This window comes from Talpa occidentalis, unplaced genomic scaffold, assembly GCF_014898055.3.
Source record: "Talpa occidentalis isolate TD23 unplaced genomic scaffold, MPIMG_talOcc4v2.1 talOcc4.2, whole genome shotgun sequence".
Classification (NCBI taxonomy): Eukaryota; Metazoa; Chordata; class Mammalia; order Eulipotyphla; family Talpidae; genus Talpa; species Talpa occidentalis.
The window spans coordinates 73,780,995-73,805,659 of record NW_023602073.1 but is presented as its reverse complement, the minus strand read 5'-3'; the positions used below and the strand labels follow the sequence as shown (position 1 = coordinate 73,805,659).

The window sequence follows — 24,665 nt, the reverse complement described above, 5'->3', positions numbered from 1 at the left end:
AATCTCAAGCTGTGAACTGTGAATTGGTTGTGATAAAAGTGTATTTATTCTTTCTGACTCACAGCATCATGTTGCTGTTTTCAGGAGTAAATATGTTATCTTTCCAAATACAATTTTGCAATTGATTTTAATAGACTTTACACAAAGTATACTGTATTCCAAAAATAGGAGTGTGTGTAAATGTCAGGACTATACTCTTATAGTTAGCTGCTAAGCTTTGCCCGTTGCTTAACATTCCACATCACAGGTCTTTACACAGTATCCTAACAAGCAGTTATTTCCTATGGAGAGTTGCTTTCCTTTTGTGTTCAGATCAAGTCACCTCTAGACAAATGAAAAGAAACAAAATGTCAGGTTATCGAAAAAAGCAATTAATCTATTACCATTGCTTTTGGCAAAACAGAAGTAATGTCTGAATAAAGAAAGCATTAATTGGCTGGACAAAATCATACAGATGGTAATTTGGTGAGTTTCCATCACTTTTTGTTATCCAGAGTTCTCATTGGTCAAGGAGAAAAACAGTGATTTCCAGAAATGTTATGACCTTTTAAGATAAGTACCATCACATTGGTTGTGAACTCTCAAAGTAAAAAAAGACATTGTCATGAGAGAAAGATGAAGACATTTGGAGATCTTGAGAGGTATTTACCCACTCTACCGCCTTCTATTTGTGTTTCTATATACTCAGTAATATGAAGCAGAAACATAGAGCTTGGGGTAAAACCAGAAAACAGACACATCATAATAACAAGGTGAAGAGAAAAAGATCCCACTGTCACAGAGCACCTTACATTGCTGAATTTTAACTTAAGGGGTTAAATGCATAGTGTTGAAGAAATTTAATGGTATGCTATGGTTCATCTAAACTCATCATTTGGCCCCAAGCTGCAATAATCAACTTTTCAATGTCAGATTCATTTACTCCTCGAAGAATCCTGAAATAGCCATTCTCGCCCCATGACTTTCCCCAGGAGTTGGCAGCAATCTGTAGAAAGGGGGGGAAAAATGAGTATCATACTTAAATATTTTTTAACCCAGTATGTAAAAAACATGGTGCTTATAAGTAGCATTAAATGTCTTTGACTTACTATAAATTGTAATTATTAAGAAATTAAATATCTTCTAAATAAGAATAAAACAATTATATTATTCACTTTTTAGGTTAACACACATGAACACACATGCTGGCAACAGCCAGAATTGGAATGATACTTCTGAGTCCTCCAGAGTACAATGGTAACTTATGCATGAGGGTTTAAAGTGCCATATCAGAAGATGGCGCACAAGCTACAGTTAAAGTTACGGTGTCTTCTTTGTGAATGACTCACTTGGCCCTGGAGGGAATAAGGTAAATGGCACACTGTCCTATGTTTAGGGAGCTTATGGTCAAATGAAGATGACCAACAAAAGGCAAGCACTAAGGTGGAAATATGTACAGGGTGCAACTGAAATCAGTGGGGGGCATCTCCTTTTTGTGGATGATTCAAAGAAGTTGTGGGTGAAGTGCCACATGACATGCATAGTAAATCCTGAGCAAAAATTGACCAGGTGACAAAAGAGGGAGGGGAGATTAAGAAAAAAGGGAAACAATAAAAAGTATAAACACCAAATTATGAAACAAATTGTTATAATTAGGTCATAAAACTGAAGGAGGTTGGTAGGTTGTGAGGCCAGATGGGGAGGTAGGACATCCATACTGAGAAAATAATAGTAAAAGTGACAGCATGTTGTTGAATTGCTGCCAGCAGGAGCACTGCTAACATTATTCTGTATGGAAAGAGAAGCATGGATTGAAGGCTAAAATGACTCCCAAGATTCCAAGTGTCTCTGCTCTGTATAATCTCCTGATGCTTGTATACTTGCCTGTCATAATTGTCTCTACTTGACTGTGAGCAGGAGCTGAGAACATGCTATGTTGTGTGAATGGTCTATGTTATATGACAAAGTTGAAGAGATTTTGAAGACATGATTCAAATCTATAATCAACTGACTGTGAATTTATCAAGAGGGAGATAATTCTGCCAAACCCCATCGGGGAGTCCTTTAAAAGAGGGTCCAGAAGTCAGATGCTGTTTCTAATGGTCTTGTGGGAGAGAATCTGTGAGAACGCTATGAGGAAGTAAGCAACTGCCACTGCCTCTAGGACCTAAGAGTGGCCCCCAGTTGACAGCCAGCAAGAAAATGGGAACATGGTTCCACAATCACAAGAAATTAATTTGGATAACAACCATGTGAGCTTGGAAGACTTGGATCTCCAGAAGGAACCTTGCCCAGAAAATATTTTGATTGTATCATTGTGAGATTTGAGCAGAGAGAGAGAATCCATGTAAGTTGACTGGACTTCTGAGCCACAGAAACTGAGATAATAAAGGTATGTTGTTTTAAGCTGCCAAGTTGTTGAGCAACAACGGAATATTCATTCAGGCGCAGAATTTTATTACTGCATTTTCTGTTATTAAGATAATCATGGGTTTTCCCCTTCCTTTACTCTGATAATGTGGTAACATTGATTGATTATAATATTTAAAATAAATTTTGTAATCCTGGGATAAACCTCACATGATCATGATGAAGTATCCTTTAATATATTTCTTGATTAAAATATGTTGCTTAGAATTTTATTTATGTACATGAGAGATATAAACTTGTAATTTTCCTTTCTTGTATTACCCTTGTCAAATGTTGATATTGGTGTTTTGGTGGTTTATAAAATAAGCTGGGACTGTTTTTATTTCTCAATCCCCTAAAAGAGTTTGAGGTAAAGTTGGTTTTATTTGTTCTTTAAATATCTGAAAGAATTCACAGTGAAAGTTATTTGAGCCTACCATTTCTTTGTGAGAATGTTTTTAATACAGAGTCAACTTTTCAAAGAGTATCATAACTATTCTGATTGTCTGTTTTCATCTTGTGTGAATTTTGATAAGTTTTGTATCCCAAGTGTAGTATCTTGGGAAACATCTATATTATCAAACATATTTGATATAATGTTTTCATAAAATCCTCTATTACCTACTCAGTATCAACTGAAACTCTGCTAATGTCCTCCTCTTTCATTTCTATTCATCTCTTATTCAGAAAATATAAACACAAGCAAAATACAATTACAGTTTGCTTTTGTCCCACCTGTCTGTACACACAATTTTAGATCATATTTTCCTCTGTATACTATAATTTAGATTAAATGAATTTTAATGAATTTTAATTTTAATGAATTTTTTTAAGATCATTTATTCTCTTTGCTATTTAACCAATATGTGAGCTCTTAATTTTGGACATTGCATCACAAGTTCATGAATTTATTTTTTAATATATCAAAATCCTTGTTTGAAATTTTGCATCTTTTCATCCATATTTTAAATATGTGATCTATAATGGTGAAAACCCACATAAAGTATCATCTGTTGTTCCTATTATTAGTTTTTTTTCCTTTGGTTATTGCTCACATTTTTCTGCTTCATGTATCTCATAATTTTTAAATGGATGCTGGATATCTTGGCGTAATAATTATAGAGACTGATGCTGGGGTCATTTTTCAAAGAAATATAACCCTTTCTTCTCCCAGACAGATACAGTGACAGACTTATCACCTCCGTTTAGTCAGGAACTGAATTAGGTCAGGACTGTAGAGAAGATTTTATCAAACTTATTCCATACTTGGTTTCAAAAATACCAATGACAGTAGCTATCAAGAGTTGTCTCAGCTATTCATCTGTTGAATTCCTTCCCCAGTTTCTGCACTGCCACAGAAGATTTCATTTTGCCTTTACATCTTCCCTCCTCAGTTACTCACACTACTCCACGATTCAGTAGATATTCCTCAGGAAGAACTGTTTGAAGTTCCTCTAAATTCCACTCCACTGAGGTGTTCTTTTACGTAGAGGTGTCTCTCTGCCTATTGCAAATCCACTATGTCCAAACCTTTCAAAGACTCCCAGGACAGACAATTTTCTCCAGATTTGGCTCTCTTGTTTCTTAAAAAACATAAGCTTAGGAACTTAATTCTGTTATAGTTTGGATTTATTTTGTGGACGGAATTTATCCTTTGCTTCTATAACATTTTGGTAGTGGAAAGCATCCATTTATCTTTTTATAATAATTTACTACATCAGGGCCTCCCCAGTGGTGCAGCAGTTGAACGCTGGATTGCGAAGCTGCCCGCAGTCTCTGCAGCACCAATTCGATCCCCAGCTGCCGGGCGAGGGTCCCACATGACGCGCCGACCTCTCTTGCCACCCACTGCTCCCCTCAGCAGTGTACTTGTCAGTCTGACTGTTCTGCTCTCCACTCTGGCTCTGGTGAATTCTCTCACCCTCCCGTGCTTCTGACTGTACCCAGTGCTTGTATAAATAAATAAATAAATCTCTTTTAAAAAATAAATAATTTACTACATCATAGGACTATTTGGAAATATTTGAAAACATTCGCATTAATTGTGTGAAATAAAATGTCCATGAAATTCTCAATATTCTTGTAAAACAATCTTAGTCCCCCAACACGCAAAAAGTATAAAAGTTCTAAACACAGGGAACTTTTGTTTTCACTTCTTCCAGAAATATTCTCAATATTCTTCTAAAAAATCTTAGTTCCAAATACACAAAAAAGTATAAAAGGTCTAAAATCAGGGAACGTTTACTTTTACTTCTTCCAGAAATACTTTATCTTCATATAGAATGAGAATTAGATCTGTGGCCATTTGTCTAATTGATCTGATCCAAAATGATAATAAAATTTCTCTTATATCACCAAGAAGATTAAAGAATTAGGGGCCAGTAAGGGCCCTAAATTAAGGCCCAGGGTGCCAGGAGTACAGGAACATTCTCTCCCACCATGGTATTTACAAATCAAAAGGAATAAAATCTAGCTTCTGGAGATAGTATGTGGTGTTTATCTAGTCCTTGGAAAGATATATTTATATTCCTAGGAGTTAGGGTAAGAACAAAGGATATTTTTCAGTTTATCTTAATAGAACATTTTTTTTTCTCTTCTTCTAGGAAAGCTGGCGATTGTCTACCTTTTTTCCTGAATATAAACAGAGATATACCTTTGTTTTCTGCCTCTATAGAGAAATTCTATTGCCTATCACATCACTGCAAGACTGATGTTTGGGGAAACAATGCTGTGACATCTGGCTGTTAATTTAATTATATCAATTTACAACTCCTTTCCTTTGATTCAGGTGTCTTAATACAGGTAGCATTCCATCTCAGACCCTTCACAATTCTGATAAACAGTAAAATAGCACTTAAAATTTCATTTTAATTCAACCAATATTGTTTTATATAAAATTAAAACTTTTAATGACTAATTCTTCATGAATGCATGGATTAATAGAATTAATTTACTCAAAAAATATTTTTTAGGGCCTCCCTGTTGGTGCAGGCTGTTGAGCGCTACACTGTGAAGCTGTCCATAGACTCTGCAGCATGGATTCGATCCTGGCCGGCCAGGGAGAATCCCAAGTGGCGAAGCAGACCTCTCCTGTCTCTCCTGCTGCTCCCCCTCAGCAGTGTATTTCGTCAGTCTGCCTGTTCTGTTCCCCGCTCTGTCTCTGGTAAATCTTCTCACCCTCCCGTGCATCTGGCCTGTACCCTGGTTCTTGTATAAAAATAAATAAATCTTTAAAAAAATATATTGTTTACTCCAAATTGGTTGGAATACATTTCCAAGTTGGAATGCCTTTTGGATCTATGGGTAAGTAAGGTAGATGTGATACTGGTCGAAGATGAATATACAGTTTATTGGAGAAAAATCAACCCAAATACTGAACTTAATAAATGTACCAAATGCTCATACAATTCCTATATTCCTACCCCTTATACTAAATTATTTACCTGAAAGGGACAATAGGAATAAATCCTTTTCCTTTACCCATAGAATTGAAACTTTTCAATGAGTAGTAAGTTCAGAATAATAGTACCTAGAGAGAAAGAAATTTCGAGGACAGTGTGCATGTATGTGGTGAGTATGAGTGAATGTTTGTGTGTTATGTATATATATGTGTGTACGTATACTAAATGTGTGTGTGTGAATTTGTATGGGGCTATACTGGGAATGATGATATTGAGGGTGAAAGGATCACAGAAAGTTTTTATTTGAACTTAATATGTTCATATTCAGTTAATATGTTAAATCATAGCTTAAACATGCTACATGCTAAAAACTGCTATGTTAAATAGATTAAACAAAGAATTTGGTTTTTTTCTCTAAATATTTTATTATGAAATTGAATCACACTTCAAATTCATTTAATAAAAATTCCACGCAGAAACTTACCTGCAGGAATTCAAACAACATATCATCTTTCACACATTATAAATTTTAACTATTGAAAATTAACATTAATATTGGAAATTTTGAGCTTCATTTTAATGAGGAAGATTTTAAAATATTTAAATATGGAGAAACATCATTTTACTTAAAAATATAGTATTTCCATGTATAATCACGACAAAAGGAGTGACCCATGAATCACTCTAATGTGTACAAGTCCTAATACTTAGTGTTTTATAAATTATGGTATACTCTCTACTATGCACATTAAAATTCTATGATGAATATCATAACCTAGACTTTATTCTATTTCTGAAAAACAAGATAATATGTAAATATGTATATAAGAATATGGGACAACTTATCACTTATTTTAATCAATTGAATACTTGAAATAATATATTCTAATCTTCTCCAAACTCTTTTGTAACTTTCTATTATTTTTTTAAACTAGACATTGGTTCTTTCTCAGTAAATAAATATATAGATTGTAACTGGCAAAAGGAAAAGCTATTCCTGAGGTAAACAGATACAAAAACAATTCTTTGATTAACATATTTAATCCATAACAGCTCTTACTTAGCATATAACACTGAATAATTTTTGCTGAGTAAATATATCTATACCTAGGTAGAAATACAGATATCTAGGTTTAGATATAGATATATTATTAATTACAAAGAAATAATCTAGAGCAAAAATAATATAAAATGCAATATTGATCTACAAATACCAGAGAAGTCTAAGCATTAGTTTAAATTTAATATACATGATGCTAGAGCAAAAAGAGTTTCTGTTGATTCTTTGTAAAAATAAATACTGACTCATTTTTTTTTCACAATTTGAAATAAGAGGAAGTGAGAGAAAACTCTCATGATGATATAATTTTAAATTTTATACTGGATAAAATACTGATATTGCAATTAATAAAGCCAATATTACAGTGACTTAACGTGACCAAATAACGCAAAGCAGGGACTAGGAAAGGAGTAGAATAAGACAGTAGCATATTCACTTCACAGTAGTAATTCAGGTGCAGAGTTACATACCCAAAATTTTTCTTTCTGTCCTTGTGCTCCTCTCAGTGTGCCCCATCTACAAATAATAAAAATAATGAAAATGTTTGATTTGTATCTTGGTAAAATTATTGTCTGTATGTATTTTCTATTTTTGTTTTGCCCCCTGTTTTACTATGGAATTGTCATTATTGCCCTATAGAAATGTGGTTTCTTTTTAACTGTAGCATTATTCACTTAGAATATAATCATTTATATCCACATGGCTTGAAGTCAAACTCATTGAATGGAGATAAGTCATAAGGCTACCGGAATGTAGAGGTTTTAGGGTATGTAAGGATTCTTCTCCTCTTTATTTCTAACTCTCTGAAACTCTACCCTAAGTGGCAGAAAATGAAAATCTCTGAGGTTATGATAAGAAACCATGATGTAAATATATACAATAGTTGTGGATATGAGTTTATGTAAAATCGTCATAGATATATATTAACTTATAAAGTGGCTATGCCCTAATGTGGAATTGGTTTATAGAAATATATACATGGAAATCAAATCCCATATTACACATACTGGTCCATTTTCACTGCAGCATAAAACAGTTCATAAAGAGGTCAAAACTAAACCATCTCATTTTATCCTCTTGACTATACCCAATAAGGTAGGTATTATCATGTTCTATTATGAAAGAATAAGGCATGTTCAAGATCACAGAAGAGGAAATGATGAAGTAAGACTCCAAATACTATGCCCTCCTTAAAATGTTATATTGCTTCTTTTATCATATATTGTCCCAACTACAGTGTGTCTTGAACAGCATCAGTGTATACTGAGAAAGCATATTAACTACCACTTTCATGTGATTTGACAGATTGCAAAAACTATTCTGTCCCCTTATAATCCCATCGATCCATTCCTAACATTCTGAGTCCCAACATCAGAGTTCTTTCAAACTACATCATGGCATGTAATCACATAATGAGCATTCCTGGAGGAAGTACATATATTTTGAACATGCAGAAATTTATCTTTAACAGGGTTCAGAGCAGAATGATGGCACCATAGCATGGAAGTGTGTCTAAAAGATAAAGATTTACAGCAAAGACCTAGGGACACTCAAAGAAATATATTAACACATTTGGATCCCTTAAGATGAGAATGGGGATGGAAAAAACTGCCATCTTTCAGGTCTCTTCTGCACACAGGAAACTAGAATACTTTGTTTCAATTATTCTGAGCCGTTTAACATGTATGTTCAAACTGATGTAATTTTCAAAATTATTTAACAGTTTTATAAATGCATTGTAGCCTTGTTAAAAAACCATACCCATGTTCTCAAATACCATTATCATTCAAAAAATTTGCCAATTATAATATGTTTCCCCAAATCTTGAAAGGTCATTATGTACTTAAAATAACAGATCACATCTGAAACCTCAACCCACTAATTTTCTGCTCACTTTTCATAGCTATCATAACAACTTAAAAAAAATCTTTATTACTCAAACTTCTTTTCACTTATTCTAACTACTAGTTACTTCAGCAATTTACACAAGATCCAAAACCCAAGTCTAAATCAGAAGAAGAATCACTTAACTCCAAAATTATGCAGGTAAGAGAGAGGAAACCAAATTGAGATTCCACCACTTATAGTAAGAATGTGTGGCATGTCTTGCTTGCAGCACTAAAGAGTTTCCTAATTAAGAACTTTCAATCAAGGAAGAGGTATCCAGACATGACCAAGTTGACCCAGAAACAAAGCTTTAATGAAAAGGGAGGAGTAATTGAAAGCATAACTTGTTCCATGTCACTCAATTCCATGGAAGCTCAGCTCTCACAATTCTGGCTAAATTTGGAATTGGAGCAGGGGCAAGTCAGACTTATTAAACTGAAATTTGCAAAAAAAAATCCTGCATATTCTATAAAACAGATAAACAAAGTATAATACTAAAAATGAATAAAGATTTCTTTCCTACTTGGTAAAAATCTTACTAAGTTCTTTAACATTATAATACATAAAAGAATGAGGTAAGATTTTGTATTTCTAAGGTTATGAGTATCTTTATGTAAGTGCCTTTTGGAAAGGATGTTATTCCTCTCAGGTAACTGTACTAGACAATATCAGACTTCTTAAAACTGCGATTTTAAACTATGTCTACATAGAAAACACATTGAAACTGAATACTATTTTGCATAAGATTTTAAAGGAATATGTTTACTTTTTTCTCTTTTGGTTTTGGATGATTTTGACTTTAAGGTCCATACACCCACTGGTGATCAGATTAGACTCAGAGAATAGGATACAGTTGAAAGTACACCTTTCTTAAAGTAATATCCATGTTACCCAAACCATTATTTTAAGAAATAGCACAGAAATTCTTGGGTGCCTCATCCATTTATCTTTGCCATTAGTCAATAAAGTTATTGTTCTGTACAAAGAAGAAATATGTGTACCTTTGAGAAGCAGACGATCTAATAGGAATAAAGTTGTGGAATCAAAATCAAGGTCAAAAGTAATTTGAATTTTATAATTGTTAGCTTTATAAAAGCATGCTTTAAAAAATTTCTGTGTTACAGATGAAGAAATTAACAGTCTACACAGGGCAAATATGACTTCCTTTACAAAGTTGAGTAGGAATACTTTAAGTAGAAATGGGTGTATAGAATTTTCAGCAAAATGATAAGTGTAAAGTCATAAGAGTACCATGAAAACCTCATCTCAGTCTATTCTAGAGTAGCAGTTGGTCCAGTGTCACTGAGAACAACGAGATAAAAAGTAGGAGATAAGGTTAGAAAAGCAGATTTGGCTCACAGCTACTAAAATTGGCACTTGCAAAGTTGATGATAAAGAGTATCCAAATACAAGATATAAATGATCCAGATAGTCTGTCAGAAGGACAACTGTGCCATTAGTGTAGGGGATAAAATCCACAGAGAGGAAGTTGAAAGCTTAAGATGAGTATTATACTTAAAGCAAGAAATAATGAAATTGCAATAAGCATGCAATGTCCTTAAGGAAAATATTGTTTATTCTTTTAATAGCTGCTTCTCCAATTTCTAGAACAGTGACTATCAAGTAATTGGCCCTAAATATATATGTGTTGAGTTAGTGACTTGAATTTCACTGGCAGTGAGAATGAACAGGAGGGCAGAGATTAGAGAGCTATTTAGAGATAAAAGTGGTGGAATTTGTTGGCCAATTTATATTGACAAAAGGGGAGAAGAAAGAGTCAAGGTTAACTCCCAAATTACAAGAATGAATGACTAGTGCATGAAATGTGGTGTGACTTGAGGTGCACTTCACATTGCACAGAGATGTCTTCCTGGAGATTGGGTTGATTTATCATCACATAAGACTGTAATTACAGTATTGCTTCATCTTTTGAGTTCTTTTTACTGATGGTGGTTCTGAATATTAACCTCTAAATTTATGGCTTTTCAGGGTTTCTGACAGGTAAAACAGTATAAAAATCAAGGGAAACCAATTACTTAAAGAAATTATGAAGCAGACTTTCTGCAGAGTGAATGATTCTTCTGTGGTGAGAATTATTATTTTCTAACCGATGTCAAGAATGCATTTGCTTAGGAATTGAGTTTCTTAAACTATGTCTCATATCCATCTAAAATTCTGAAGCTGCAAGAATAAAAAATGATATATTTTATACTGATGGTAGGTTCACTACATGCTAGCAGAATTATCTAGACCAAAATGTCGCAATGCTTCTGATGATTTGTTATGTCTGACGACCCAGCATGTGCCCAATAGACTGACAACAGGGATTGAAACCTGTTTTCTTGGCAGACCAATTCTGAATTAGTAAATAAAGATCCAGACAGATAAAACAACAGCAAAGTTTCTAAACAGTAGACATGTAAAGAAATCTTATGCAGTACAGCTTACTTGCACAGGAAATTTTGGAGGAAAGCAGGGAACAAATACATAAGAAAGTCTGATATGGAACTCCAACTCTTCTTACTAAGGAAATGAAAATCAGATAGGATACAAGGGTAAAGAAATCACCAGATGAGCCTCAAGTCAATAACAATGACAAGACTTCTCTGGATATAGGAGTTTGCTTTTAAAGGTGAGACTACAAATAGACACTCAGCTCCCCTTAGACAAAAAGTTGAAACATACCAAATACCATCTTTTTCAAATACTAAATATGGTATTTTTCAATACCATATTAAAAATGGTATTCAAATGAATATATGAAGGCTTTTGTTGCCTCTCTCTCTCTCTCTCTCTCTCTCTCTATATATATATATATATATATATATATATCATATATAAAGGCTTTTGTTGCCTTATAAATGTCTACCAGACTTACTTAGTAACTTCAGTCAAAAAAAATCATGCATACTGAGTGTGGCATTGTTGAATATGATAGAGAGCTATCAGAAGGTGCTAACTAATACTAAATAAAAATGAATAAAAATAAACTCTATGGGAGAAAAAAAGAAGCCCATTTACCATCCAGCCTTCATTTTTGACTTAAACAAAATGTAAATCAAATCTGGCCTCATTGAATCTAAGACTGGTTACTTTTATTGATCTATTCTGCCAAGAAGGTACAATTTTTATCACAGACTATAGAAGCAAAAGGATATATAAAAGATTATTTTTTACATAAAAGTAGCACAAAAGATTGTGTTCCCAATTTTATTACTCATCCAACCAACACTATTTGTTGAGTTTCTCTACCATATAATTTACTCCACCCTACCCTGATGACAAGATTGTGACCCATTCATGCTCTGGTCAGAAATTTCTGCTGCAGAAATGAAGTATCTCTTTGCATTTACTTTGTCAACAGAATATACACTACCATGTGAAATGTGCTGGGGAGAGAGTAAGGCCAGTGTTATCCATCATCATCAATAACAATTAACTAGGGTAATATCTCATGAAGATATAGTGTGAGGACAAACTTCGGCCTTCTGAAGTTAGACACAGAAATGACTTTTTATCTTCTCATAAAATTTTAGCACTCAAAGGAGACTAAAAGGTTATAGTATACTGCAGGGATTGGTCAACTATCACTCATGGGCTAAATCTGGCTGACTGCCTATTTTTGTAAATAAAGTTTTATGGGATAATCAAGTTTGTTCATTTACATATTACCTATGTCTGCTAATGGCAGAGTTGAGTGATAAAGACTATGTGGCTCATCAAATTAATTTGACTCTAATCCAATTTCTTTGCTTCATAGATAAGGCAATGGAGGCCCAAATAGGTTAAGTAACATTTCAAAACTGTGTAAGTGGCTAACTTGGCACTAATATCTAAGAGACAATATAATGTAAGGTAAGAAGACAGAAGTGGGTGGAATCATTTCCACCTGTGATAAGGGAAGGCATGAGAGGCCTTGAATATTTTATAGATGATGCCAAGTAGAAAGGAGGAGAGAAGAACATGTTATCATACCAGGAGCAATCCTTGTGTATTCACAGAGAAATCATAAAAGGTTTGGATGGAAGATAGCCTCAGAAAGATAAAGCTGGTGATGGTGAATAAGATGGACTAAAATAGAAAAGTGTGGGGTTGACAGCAGGAAGAACAGTTTGGTCATTATCACAATATTCCAATCAGGGTTGTATTCATCACATCTAAACATCTCATGGGTATCAGAAGCGTAATGGATATAATTATTACAATGATGTGAAAAGAAAAGATTTAATGCATTTATTTTGGGGATTGAAATAAATCAATGTTGTCACTTACTATTATAAGTGGTATTCATTCTTCATATGAAATATTCATTTTTCTGCAACTGTTCCTTTTTTATTGTAACATAGACTTGGCCTGACCCCCTTTTTGGACATATTAAACTACAGTTGTAGTTTAACAATGTAGAGACTAAGAGCATTGATCCCCACACAATCAAAAATCTGAGTATAACATGTGACTGACTCAAATTTAACCACTAATAGCCTGCTACTGACTTGATACTTCACTGATAACAGTCAAATAATGGAAACTTTGTATATTATATGTAATATACACTGCATTCTATAATACTCTACGCTACAGAAAACATTAAGAAAATCATAAAGAGCAAATACATAAATATACTGTACTATATTTATTGATGCTATAAAATTACAACATCTGTTTATAACATTAATTATCTCTCAGGACCTATATCAACATTGTCTTAAATGATATAAAACACTGTGAATGTTATACATGTTACTGACACTAAATAGCAAAAATGAAAAGATACTGTGAAAAGGGCATTTATTCACAAGTATTCATTCATCTACTGATAATTTATGTATATATGTATATTGATGATGATATTTATTGAAAAATATTCACATGTAAGTGGGCCTATGCAATTTGAGCTTGGGTTGTTCAAGTGTCAACTGTACTCAGTAATACCCTACATATTTCTGCTCAGAGAAGACATTTAATGTTTCCATAGCAACACATAACTTTTAACAAAATCTCCAGTTCTTTCCTAAGAATTACATTTTTCTTATTTCTGGAGCATAGGACAAAAAGCCCTATCCTAGAGTCTGAAATAGGAAGGTTGCAGTGTATGTTTTCTAAAAATGTACTTGTAAAGTACTCTCTCTCAAGGTATAAACAATCCTGCACAGCCTGACAGAAGAAGTCAAAAGTTAGTGAACTTCCTACTCCTGATGTCTCCTTCACCCACCACACATCTCTGGAAATTCTTAAGCATGCACTTCATCAACCCTCCACATGAATTCTATCATATTTGGAGTTTTGAGGTCAACAGCAGTAGACTTTAGATTATAAAATAAAACTTCCAGAGAATTTATTAAGTTAAGTTTGAAATGCAGATTATAGCAGAGGTAAGAAAATTCCTTTATATAGCCTCCAAAATATGAAGTATAGACAAACATTAAAACTCACTCAGCAAGAAGGTAAAGTATACTTGGTCATCACAATTTAATATAGACAGAAGTCAAATTATGATGTTGTGCATCTGAAAGCCATATGCCATATTAAACTGATATTACTGCAATGAAAAAAATCACATCTTAGCAAAAAGGTAAAACATAATTTCCCAAATAATTGAAAGCTCTTCCTTGTTATAACACATGTCCCCATTTTTTTTAATCTAAGGAATTTTCTATAATCATCTTCCTCAACTGGATTATTTATTCATCTTTCTTGAATCTTTAATTACTAAGAAATTATGATTTACAACCACAACGACTTTACAGTTAAAGTGTATGTGACCAAATAAACATACTACTTATATGGCTTCCTTGGCAAGTAGAACCACACCACCTAAAGTTTGGAAAATTTTATCAAATTTATCAAAGAAATTGTTTCCTCCAGTAGCCAAATTTCTCTTTCCCTTCTCATCCTCATTAATCCACTTGCCTTCTCAAAGTAAAATGGGTTAAAATGTTAAATATAAAATAAATTGAAATAAGTATAAGAGTACATAATATTATAGTTAAGTACTGATGAATGCCATTAAAATGAATTAGAATCAGCTCCAAATTATAATTTTTAACATAATGCTGAGAATAGGTTCACAGAATAATGGAAAAGTTAAAGTATGAATTTTTAAAAATTAAGGTGTAAAAATGAGTAACCTTTATATAGCAGACATATATCCTTTAAGCCACACAAGACTAGTAGGAAACTATTTGTATCCCAATGAAATAGATGATAAACCAGGGATAAAAGAGATTAAATTACCTGCCTGATACCACCTAGGGAGAAGGACAGAATTATCATTCCAACCTAAGCCTAACTCCCAGACCCAATTTCTTTATGCTCTACAGAATTGCCTCAATAATCAAGATTAGTCTTTCATGATTCTATAGCAAAAAAGTGTCTTAGAGACCTTTCAAGTATCTATGTGTATACTTTGCATGTGTATGTATATACATACAAATATATGTACATATATGTTTCATGTGTATGTATATACATACAAATATATGTACACATATGTTTCATAAGCCATATATTTTTAAGAATGTCAAGAGTTTTTTAAAAATTCTTTTTTAACCAACACTCCCACCATGCTTTCACTTAAATAAAAATAAAGCTTTCCCTTTTTTCTACTATTGTTTTGTTTCACAAAAGGCCAGTTTGCAGCAATAGCAGTTATAAAGTAGAATGGACCTGGTCAGTATTTGAGATGACAAATCAATGAAAGACCAATGTCAAACAAGAGAAACAAATGGAACACAAACTGTCCTGTCAATTTGATTCAGTACTGACAGACAGGGCAGCATGATTCAATCAGCACTGAAAATAGCAGAAAAATAAAGGCCATTTATCAGAGTTTCACTGTACCTAGGTGCCTCCTCACCTCCAGTCTTCTGTGAGTTCAGCTCAAATGATCCTGAGTCTGTAGAACCTCCCAATGATTGATAGCTTTCCATCACTGCACCAGATCAGTGGCTTTTATTTTATTCATTGATGTTCTCCATATTATTTACCTCAGTATCCCCAGAACTTACCACGGTGCCTAGCACACCATCACTACTCAATAAAATTTGTTGAAATTTTAAGTCGAGGATCAGTTTAAGAGGTATCTAATTGCATTTTTTCACTTTCTAATCTGGCTCAAATATTTCGGGAAGTGAGTCAATATAATAGCCAAAAAATTCTCCTAGCTTTCATATAATTTTAACTAGTTAGGTTTATTCTCATCAAATTTAATACACAATATAAAAATATATAAATGCCAGATAAATTCACATTAGAGAAATTAATTTGACAGGACTTAAGTGGAGATACAAGATCATCCTACTGTAGTTTGCATCCACAATTATAACAGATACAACTACAAAGATTCAACAAGAAGAATCAGCTACCATTTATTCTTTCTTTTCCTGAAGACTTCAATATTGCCAAGTCCATTTTTCATTTGCTGTTTTATGTGAACTTTCAACATTTTGCACTGTTAACCTTTCCTATCTTTGTAAAACTCCCCCTCACCCAGGTCTGTGTGATTCCCTATCTGACCTCTTCTGTTTTCTTAATCAGCCTCTCCTTTATTTGAACTTTAAATGTTGGGGTCCTTCAGGTTTTGATCTATAGCCCTCCTTTCACTTCTAAGTCTTTGGTTACTATTGAAGTGCTGATCACTTTCAAATTGTTTCTCTTTGGACTCACAAAAATCTGTAGTTTCACTCTAAAAAATATGTATTTATATTTTGACATTTCTATCTGGGTATCTCCACAAATCTCAAGCACAATATATCTAAATTGAACACTTGGTTGTCCTTCTACTTCCATCTGCTCCTCTTCCATTATTCTCCATATTAGTAAATAGAATATCTATGTTACTCATGGGAGATACTTGGGATTTAGAATTGACACCATCCTTTTCAACTGCCATCCCTTCAACAAATTACAGAGTCCTATCAATTCAACAAAAATACATACTTAATATTCATTTATTCATATTGAAAACTACCAACCAAGTCCAAAGTGGTGTTATCTTGACCATGGCTTCTGATATTTCTATATTACTTTAGTATTTTCTATTCCATCTTTAATACTGTAGTTTGACTGTCTAAGCATGACAGTGATTTTTTTTAAATAAATACAAATAATGTAATTTTACTCTTGAAATTCCTTGAAAATAACTTCCCTAAAGCTTGGGAAGAGGTTCAAAATTCACCATAACTGACAAAGTTCTGCAGGCTTTGCCCTATGCCTACTTCATCACTTGTCTTTTTGTTACATTATCCATAGGTCTGTTAAAACTCTCCTAGTAACTCCCAGAAAACATCATCTCAGTGACCAAGAGGAGATAGTGAAGGAACATGTGTACATTTGTAACAACATAATATTTAAAGGAAAGTGCAAAATACTTATCTGTGGAACAGGATTCATATAGTAGTGACAAAGGCTGACTAGCTCTTAGCATCATGTTATAAGTCAAAGAGTAGAACTTGAGTAGATGTGTAAATATAGCACAGAAATGGAGCTAGGAGTTGTATACATCAATACAAAATTTAGTTCAGGATTCAGACTGGGGATTGCACAAAAATCGAGGAGATAGTGACTGAGGCTAAGAATGATCTACAACCCTATTTATTGGCAACAACAGAGTCTGGATAGGTTTCTTCTTGTTCATGAAGGATTAGAGAAATACTTCACAGAAAATGAATTTATGTATGTATATACATATGTCAAGAGATACAAAGCATCATCCAGGATACTGATCCTGTGCTTTTGGAATAAGATATAACTTCAGGAAATTATTTACTATAAGGACAGCAGAACCCTGGTTTTGAATTTGCTTCTTTGTGGATTGAAAGAAAGCTTGTCTTTCAAACTTGAGGACATGAGTAGAAAACCGATTGAGACATATGGGTAACAAGATAACAAGATACACAGCAAGTCATTATAAACAAATTGAAATGAAACCTAATGAGACAAAGTAAATTTTAATATGAGATTTCATGCCTGCATGTAAGGTTACTATTAATCAAAATCATCCTTCGGGGAAACTAAAACAAAGATAGGGCTAATTTGATAATGTTCCACAGTACCATGAAACAAGGTATCAGAAGTCTGGTGACTGACATTGTCTTCTTTAGAAAGTATTTTATGGCAATTTTCCTGTCATTTATTACACTTCCATTTTATATACAATTTATAGTTACAGATTACTTTTTAGAAGATTAATATTTTGCTGTGTTAACTTTTAAAAAAATTAGTTTTGATTTCACACTTTCAGAAACTGGATAACTCAATTTATTCTTTCACATATTCATGTATTTATTACATTTTTGCCTCCACCAAACTATACCCCTACTTCCTTCCTCCCCTGTCTCTTTCCTTGTTGTTGGATTGTGTAAATACTAATTCAATTTTAGAGATTAACCCTTTGTCAGATGTGTGGTATGTAAGCATTTTTTGCTCATCCTGTCCGTTGTCTTTTTGTTTTTGTAATGGGTTCTTTTGAAGTACAAAAGTTTTCAAGTTTATAGAGTCCCACTCACATAGTTTTGCTTTTGTTTCCCTTGCTGTTTGGGGTTCTACTTCCAAGTACATATTTGTGGGATATATCCTGTAATGTGTCTCCTATATTTTTTTTCAAGTGCTTTATGGTTTTGGTTCTTTTATCCAAGTTTTCAATCCATTTTGAGTGAATATTCATATATCATGTTAAATTTATTCATTTATTTATTTTTGATAATATTTAGCTTGTTTAGCAAGTAAAATTATTTCCATTTGCTAATGGGGCATATTTATTTTAATGAATTGATGCATTTATTAATTTAATGCAATTATTACAATCAATTTAATTAATAATTATTATTCAACATAATATATTAATTTCTTCAAATTTAGGTGTTTATATAATTTTAAATTCTTTTTAATCTGGTTTTTGGTTTCTCAGTTAAGTCATCAATAGTTAATGTTATTTTTTATATTTTGAAACTCATTTTTAAGAAGAGCTTTTGAAAAAAAATAATTTTATGTTTCCAAAACCCAATAATCTTGTTATTAATAATATGCTAACAATTCCAAATATCTTAATATCCAGTTTGGTATTTTTAAAAGTCAACCTAGTTGATATTATGAAATTATCATAAACTGCTATCAAATTCTAAAAATAATAAACTTTACTAGATCCCTTTAAAAGTAATGTTGTAAAACTTAAAATGTTCACAAATCATGTGTATTGGTGTATAAAGTCCTTGAGCCTTCACAATAGTTAATTCCAGAAATCTAAGTAGTATTACTGCTAAGAAATCCATTGACAGTAAATAACAGATCTATCAAAAAGCATTTGTTCATCTCAGCATGTATTAAAATTTTCTGATAAGTTTTTAATAGTGACTATGATAAAAACTTTTCAAAAACGCAAAATTAGGAGGATCTTCCTGAAATATTTTAAAGATAACCTATCTTGATTCAAGGACCAAAACAGAGTTAAATATTAAACACTGGATATATTAAGCTTAAAGGGGAGATAGAACAATCCATCCTTTATCTCAGTGAGTTCCAGATGTTCTGGACAGTTTAATTAGAATAAAATAAGCTTTCTCTTCAGTTGATACAATAGAATTCAGCTTCTGTATGTATAAATATATATAAGGTAATTACATTTCAAATTTCATTATTTTCCTCCATTACATAATATCATCTTGATTCCCCATAAAAATTCTTTTTTTTTATTCCAAGAGTGTTACTACATACAGAAATACAAATTGAGAGAAATTCATGAGGTACTAATTTCATGAGGTGCAATTATATTAAATGACCTATTTGCAAATACTAACACTATGGCTCAAGATTCAAATTTGAGTTTTAGAAATGTGACATATTGCGATAATTCTTGAATTTGTTGTCTATTTTACAGACCATAAAAAGTAACATTAAAGAATGTCAATATCCACTTTATTACCTTTGTAATCATAAAATAGTAAACATCATTTTAAAATACATATCTGAATATATTTATGTACAATATGTATTTACATATGAATTTAGCTATAAATATGTATTGAAAAAGTTTTATGAAGTTTCAACAAATTTAAATCTATCCAGATTTCCCCCAAGAAAATTAAGGAATGGTATTAATTAAACATTTGCATTAACTATCCAAAAAGCTCTTCCAATTATACTTCCAACACATAAAAGTTATTTTGTACTACAAACTTTTCTATAAATCTGTACTAGTTTGTTATAGTCCACTTTTAAGTGTTTATGGAAGTATAAGTATTTTAAGACCTGAATAGTATCACTGAAACTAAAATGTTCTACTAAGTTCTTCCAAACTTTAGATGATATCAAATTATGGAATGTAATTCTGTATTCCTTTCTTGGCAAAATTCATTCTGAAGTCAACAATTCACAGCAATAGTGGCTTTGCTTAACAAATTGTGAAATAAAATCGCACACTATTATATCTACATTTTAATGTACACATTGTAAATCTTCAAACTTATTAGAAAAGAAACTGATTGAATTACTAAGAATTATTCAGATGCTATCACTTGCTTATTATGACCACAATGGTTTTATTTCTACATAATCAGTTCAATTTTCTCAGGTCAGAAGTTCAGCTTTTATTCATACAGAAGTCTGAAAAACATCTATTATTTGAGAATGTCATTAAAAACATGATTCTACTTTAAAATGTCAGATATGGGGGAGATATGGTCAAATTTAAAAATTGGTCAAGTGTTTTAATTAAATAGCAGCAAATGATTCCCATTATTTTTATATTATTACTACCGATAATTAACATTTAAAGCTCCCATATATTAAGAATGGAATACCAGGTCTGTATGATCTCATTTATTTCTAACAAACACCCTTTTTTTTCCCCTTAGCTTACAAAATCTAAACAGCTAAATAAATGGCAGGAATAAGTTTTTGGCATACAGTAGGTATGTCTGGCTTCAACACAATACACTTAATACAGTGTTGTGTCTGAGTCTTATTAGGCAATATTACTATTGAAGTGACTTAAATTGAGTTTGGGTTCTACAACTAACCAGTATGTACTCTCTAGCAAATCTTTATCACTGTCCTTCTCTTCTATAGAGGCTTATTGCAGAGATAAAGTCCATGATCCTTTAAATATCTTAGACAAAGTATTTTAAATTAAAAGCACAATAAATTAAATTATTTTAATACTTGCTTTGTTTTAAATTTTTTTTTTTTACTATTTAAGCATTTTAACAAGTAAAAAAAGTGAAACAATAGTCAAATAGCTTCATCTCTGAGAGAAAAATAAATGCATGGTACTTAATTCTTTAAAAGTAAAGGAAAAAGAAATTTATGCTATTTTCTTTATAAATAAAACATATGTGGTCCAGCTTAAGTTTCTGTGAGGTTTCTTTAAATATCATTGAGAAAAATAACTGGAATAAATATTGAAAAAAAGGAAGCAATGAAACAATCTGAACACTACCTGGCATTAAAGTGGTAGGAGTTGAATAATAGATGGCAAGCACTTTAAACAGGATATTCCAGAATCAAATCATAACTAATTAATATAAGAATTTAAGGGTCTCCCTGGTGGTGCAAGGGGTTAAGACACAACCTATGAAGCTATCCGCAGCCACTGCAGCACGAGTTTGATCCTTGGACAGCGAGCAACCCACATGGCGCAGTGGACCTCTTCTGACTCACCGGCTGCTCCCCTCAGCAGTGTATTTCAGTCGATCTGCCCACTCTGTTTCCCACGCTGTCTCTAGTAAATCCTCTCACCCCTCACACCTCTGGCCTGTACCCCCAGTTCTTGGATGCATAAATAAATCTTTAAAAACAGAATTTAATAAGCAATTAAAATGCATGCTAAAGCATAAGAAAAATATGGATTATTCATTGTGTAGCTCTGGGGCTTTTAGTTCAGAGTCTAGAGGGGGAAAAAATAGATTTTCAGCCACATCACTCACCTAAATTTCTTCCAGTTATATTTTTTTTACTTAATTACTTTAAAAAGATATAACTTTGAAAATCAAGATAAAAGTACTGTCTAGGTTCCAAACCATTAAAAAGAAATTCACAAAAGCCAACTGGGGTTTAGTCAGTATTATAAAATGGTTAATGCTGCTAATGTATTATGTGGTCATGTACATCAAGATATTTAAAAACTAAAGCTCTTCTGAGGGGGCGGAGCAACATGGCAGCGAGGAGACGCTGCGAGTAAGATCTCCCATTAAAAAAAGTTAATAGGGAGGAAAAGCGGCAGGTCCCAGTGAGAACCGGGACACGGAAGATAAACGGGTGACGCCAGCAAACTACCCGAAGAAGAAAGTGGCCATAAAAGAGGACTAGAAGGGAGGGAAGCGCAGAACCCTGCTCCCCTCCCCCGCCCACAGAGGCGGCACTCTCCGACCTACAGAGAGGAGGAAACAACAAACCAAAACGGCCCACAAGAACAAACGACGCAGCAAGCGGGACTGTGCGTGGAAAGGAACTATTGCAGCCACCACAGCCCGTGAACGGGAGCTGAGGCGAACCCTGCAGGATCCGCCTCAGCGGTGAGGGAACGGCTCCGGGCGCCATTAGAGAAGAACAAAGACCCCAGGAGACGCGCACACAGCCCGGGCTGCCGGTAAGCTGGCGCTGAAAAGTGGCGCACTTGGCGCGCTTGAAAAGCAAGTGCAGACCGGGATCGCAGCTGCCCAGGTCCCCGCGCCTGCGACCTAGGCTTGCGGGGAGACGACCTAGGCTTGCGGGGAGACGCGCGGAGGTCCTCACTGACGTGAAGGTCCCTCCCTGAGTGAGCAGGAACCAGGCGCCCAGGCACGGGAGCGGTGCAAAAGGCGCCATTCCCGCGCCACTGAACTGGGCTACAGCCCGCGTCCTGGAACTGAGGGCTTTGAACTGAGACCCGGGGCACGAAAATTCGGGGCGTGGGTTCTCCAGGACGGTGGGGCACAAGGCAGACACAGCACCCCAAAGCTGTTGAGGTGTACCCTACCATTCCCGCTCTGTTCCCTGTCCCACGGGGTGGGGGGAGGCGAAAAACAGCCCCCCAAGGACAATAGGAGAGATCTCTGGCGCCACCTAGCGACCAGGGAAAAAAAAGTCACTAACACCCCATAGAACAGGAAATTTCTTAAGACTGCTTGAAAAGGGCAGAAGGCTTCTGTAGGACCCAGTGGCCAGCCAGGAAGTTATTCCACGCCAGGCCCCTTCCGACCAGCAGTCTGAGCCCACAGAGGGAGCAGGCACCCACGTCCGGGGCAGACCGGGTGCGCAGAAGAGTGTGCCTGAAACCGGAGGCACAGGGACTGCATCCCGCTTCACCATTTGAGAACAGGGACATTTCTTCAGTAAAAACTGCCTAAAACCAGCAGAAAGCTCCCCCAGAAGACAGAGATGGCTCCTGGAAGAGCCAGAGGGGAGCGGAGAAGTTCACCCAAGATGTCAGTCAGTCCGAGCAACACAGTGTCCCAACGCATACGACAAATTAGAAAACAGACAGTAGGGAGTAGAAGAACCACACGCAACCTAAAAACTCCTCAGGAAAGAAGCACACCACAAAAAGAAAACCACTCCCCAGATTGCAACGACAGCAACTTGGAAGAACTTCTGAGCCTTCCAGAAAGAGAATTTAAAATTGCCATGATTAAAAAAGTGATAGATCAGAAGAAGGAAATTGAGTCCCTAAAGAGGGAAGTAAAAGAAATGCAGGAGATCAAAGAATTATTGGAGGAACTAAAGAACTCCGGGAAAAGCAAGGAAAGCAGAATAGATGAAATGGAAGAACGAATAAGTTCTCTTGAAGACACAGAAATAAAAAGAACCAAAACAGAAAAGGAAAGAGAAGTACGAAGAAAAAGAATGAAGAAGGACTTCGGGAACTATCTGACTCCATGAGGAAAGGAAATATAAGAGTTATAGGAATCCCAGAAGGAGAGGAGAGAGATGTAGGAACAGAGAAAATATTCCAGGAGATAATTGAAGAGAACTTCCCAAATGCGAAGAAGGAGCTGAAAATTGATATACAAGAAGCAAGAAGAACACCAAACTTCCACGACGAAAGGAAAAGCACAGCAAGACACATAATAGTAAAGCTCCCAAGAATCCAGGACAAGGAAAAAATAATGAAGCTGACAAGAGGGAAGAAACAGATAACATTCAAAGGAAAACCAATCAGGCTGACATCAGACTTCTCTGAAGAAACACTACGGGCAAGGAGAGAGTGGAGGGACATAGTCAACAGACTCCAAGAAAACAGTTGCCAACCAAGAATACTCTATCCCGCAAAGCTCTCTTTCCTCCATGAAGAAAGAATATGGACCTTCCCAGACAAAGAGAAACTCCGGAATTTCATTACGAATAAACCCCCACTCCAAAAAATAATACAAGGAATCCTAAAGCCAGAACCTCAGAGGGACGAATAACAACGAAAGAAGACCAAAAAAAAAAAAAGTTATTAAAAGAATAAATAAAATCAAAGGAAAGACAAACATAATGGCAAATACAGATGCTAACATATCAATATTAACTCTAAATGTAAATGGACTAAACTCTTCAATAAAAAGACACAGAGTTGCAGCCTGGATTAAGAAACAAAACCCAACCTTTTGCTGTCTCCAGGAAACACATTTAGCTACAAAAGATAAAAATAGGCTCAAAGTCAAAGGATGGAAAACAATCCTACAAGCAAATGGGCCAAAAAAGAAAGCAGGAACAGCTATACTTATATCAGATAAAACAGACTTCAAACTCAAAAAAATAAAAAGAGACCCCAATGGTCACTACATTATGATTAAGGGACAATACTTCAAGAAGAAATAACACTCATTAACATATACTCACCAAACGAAAGAGCACCAAAATATATCAGACAACTGTTGTCCTCTCTGAAAACAGACATCAGAGAAAACACATACGTAGTGGGAGACTTCAACACACCACTATCAACAATGGATAGATCAACAAGACAAAAA

The 24,665-nt window shown here is 34.3% G+C and overlaps 1 protein-coding gene across 2 annotated transcripts in view; it reads right to left on the bottom strand.

Annotated features, from left to right (window-relative positions):
- Positions 1-670: 670 nt before the first annotated feature.
- TINAG (tubulointerstitial nephritis antigen) overlaps positions 671-24,665 on the bottom strand; it is a 90,624-nt gene continuing 66,629 nt past the window's right edge. For both annotated transcript variants that reach the window (XM_054698876.1, XM_037519876.1), the window contains 2 exons: positions 7,320-7,365; positions 671-985 (listed from right to left, as the gene is read on the bottom strand). In XM_054698876.1, coding sequence (XP_054554851.1) covers positions 851-985; positions 7,320-7,365 — 181 coding nt within the window. In that variant the 3' untranslated portion in view covers positions 671-850. The remainder of the gene's footprint in view (positions 986-7,319; positions 7,366-24,665) is intronic.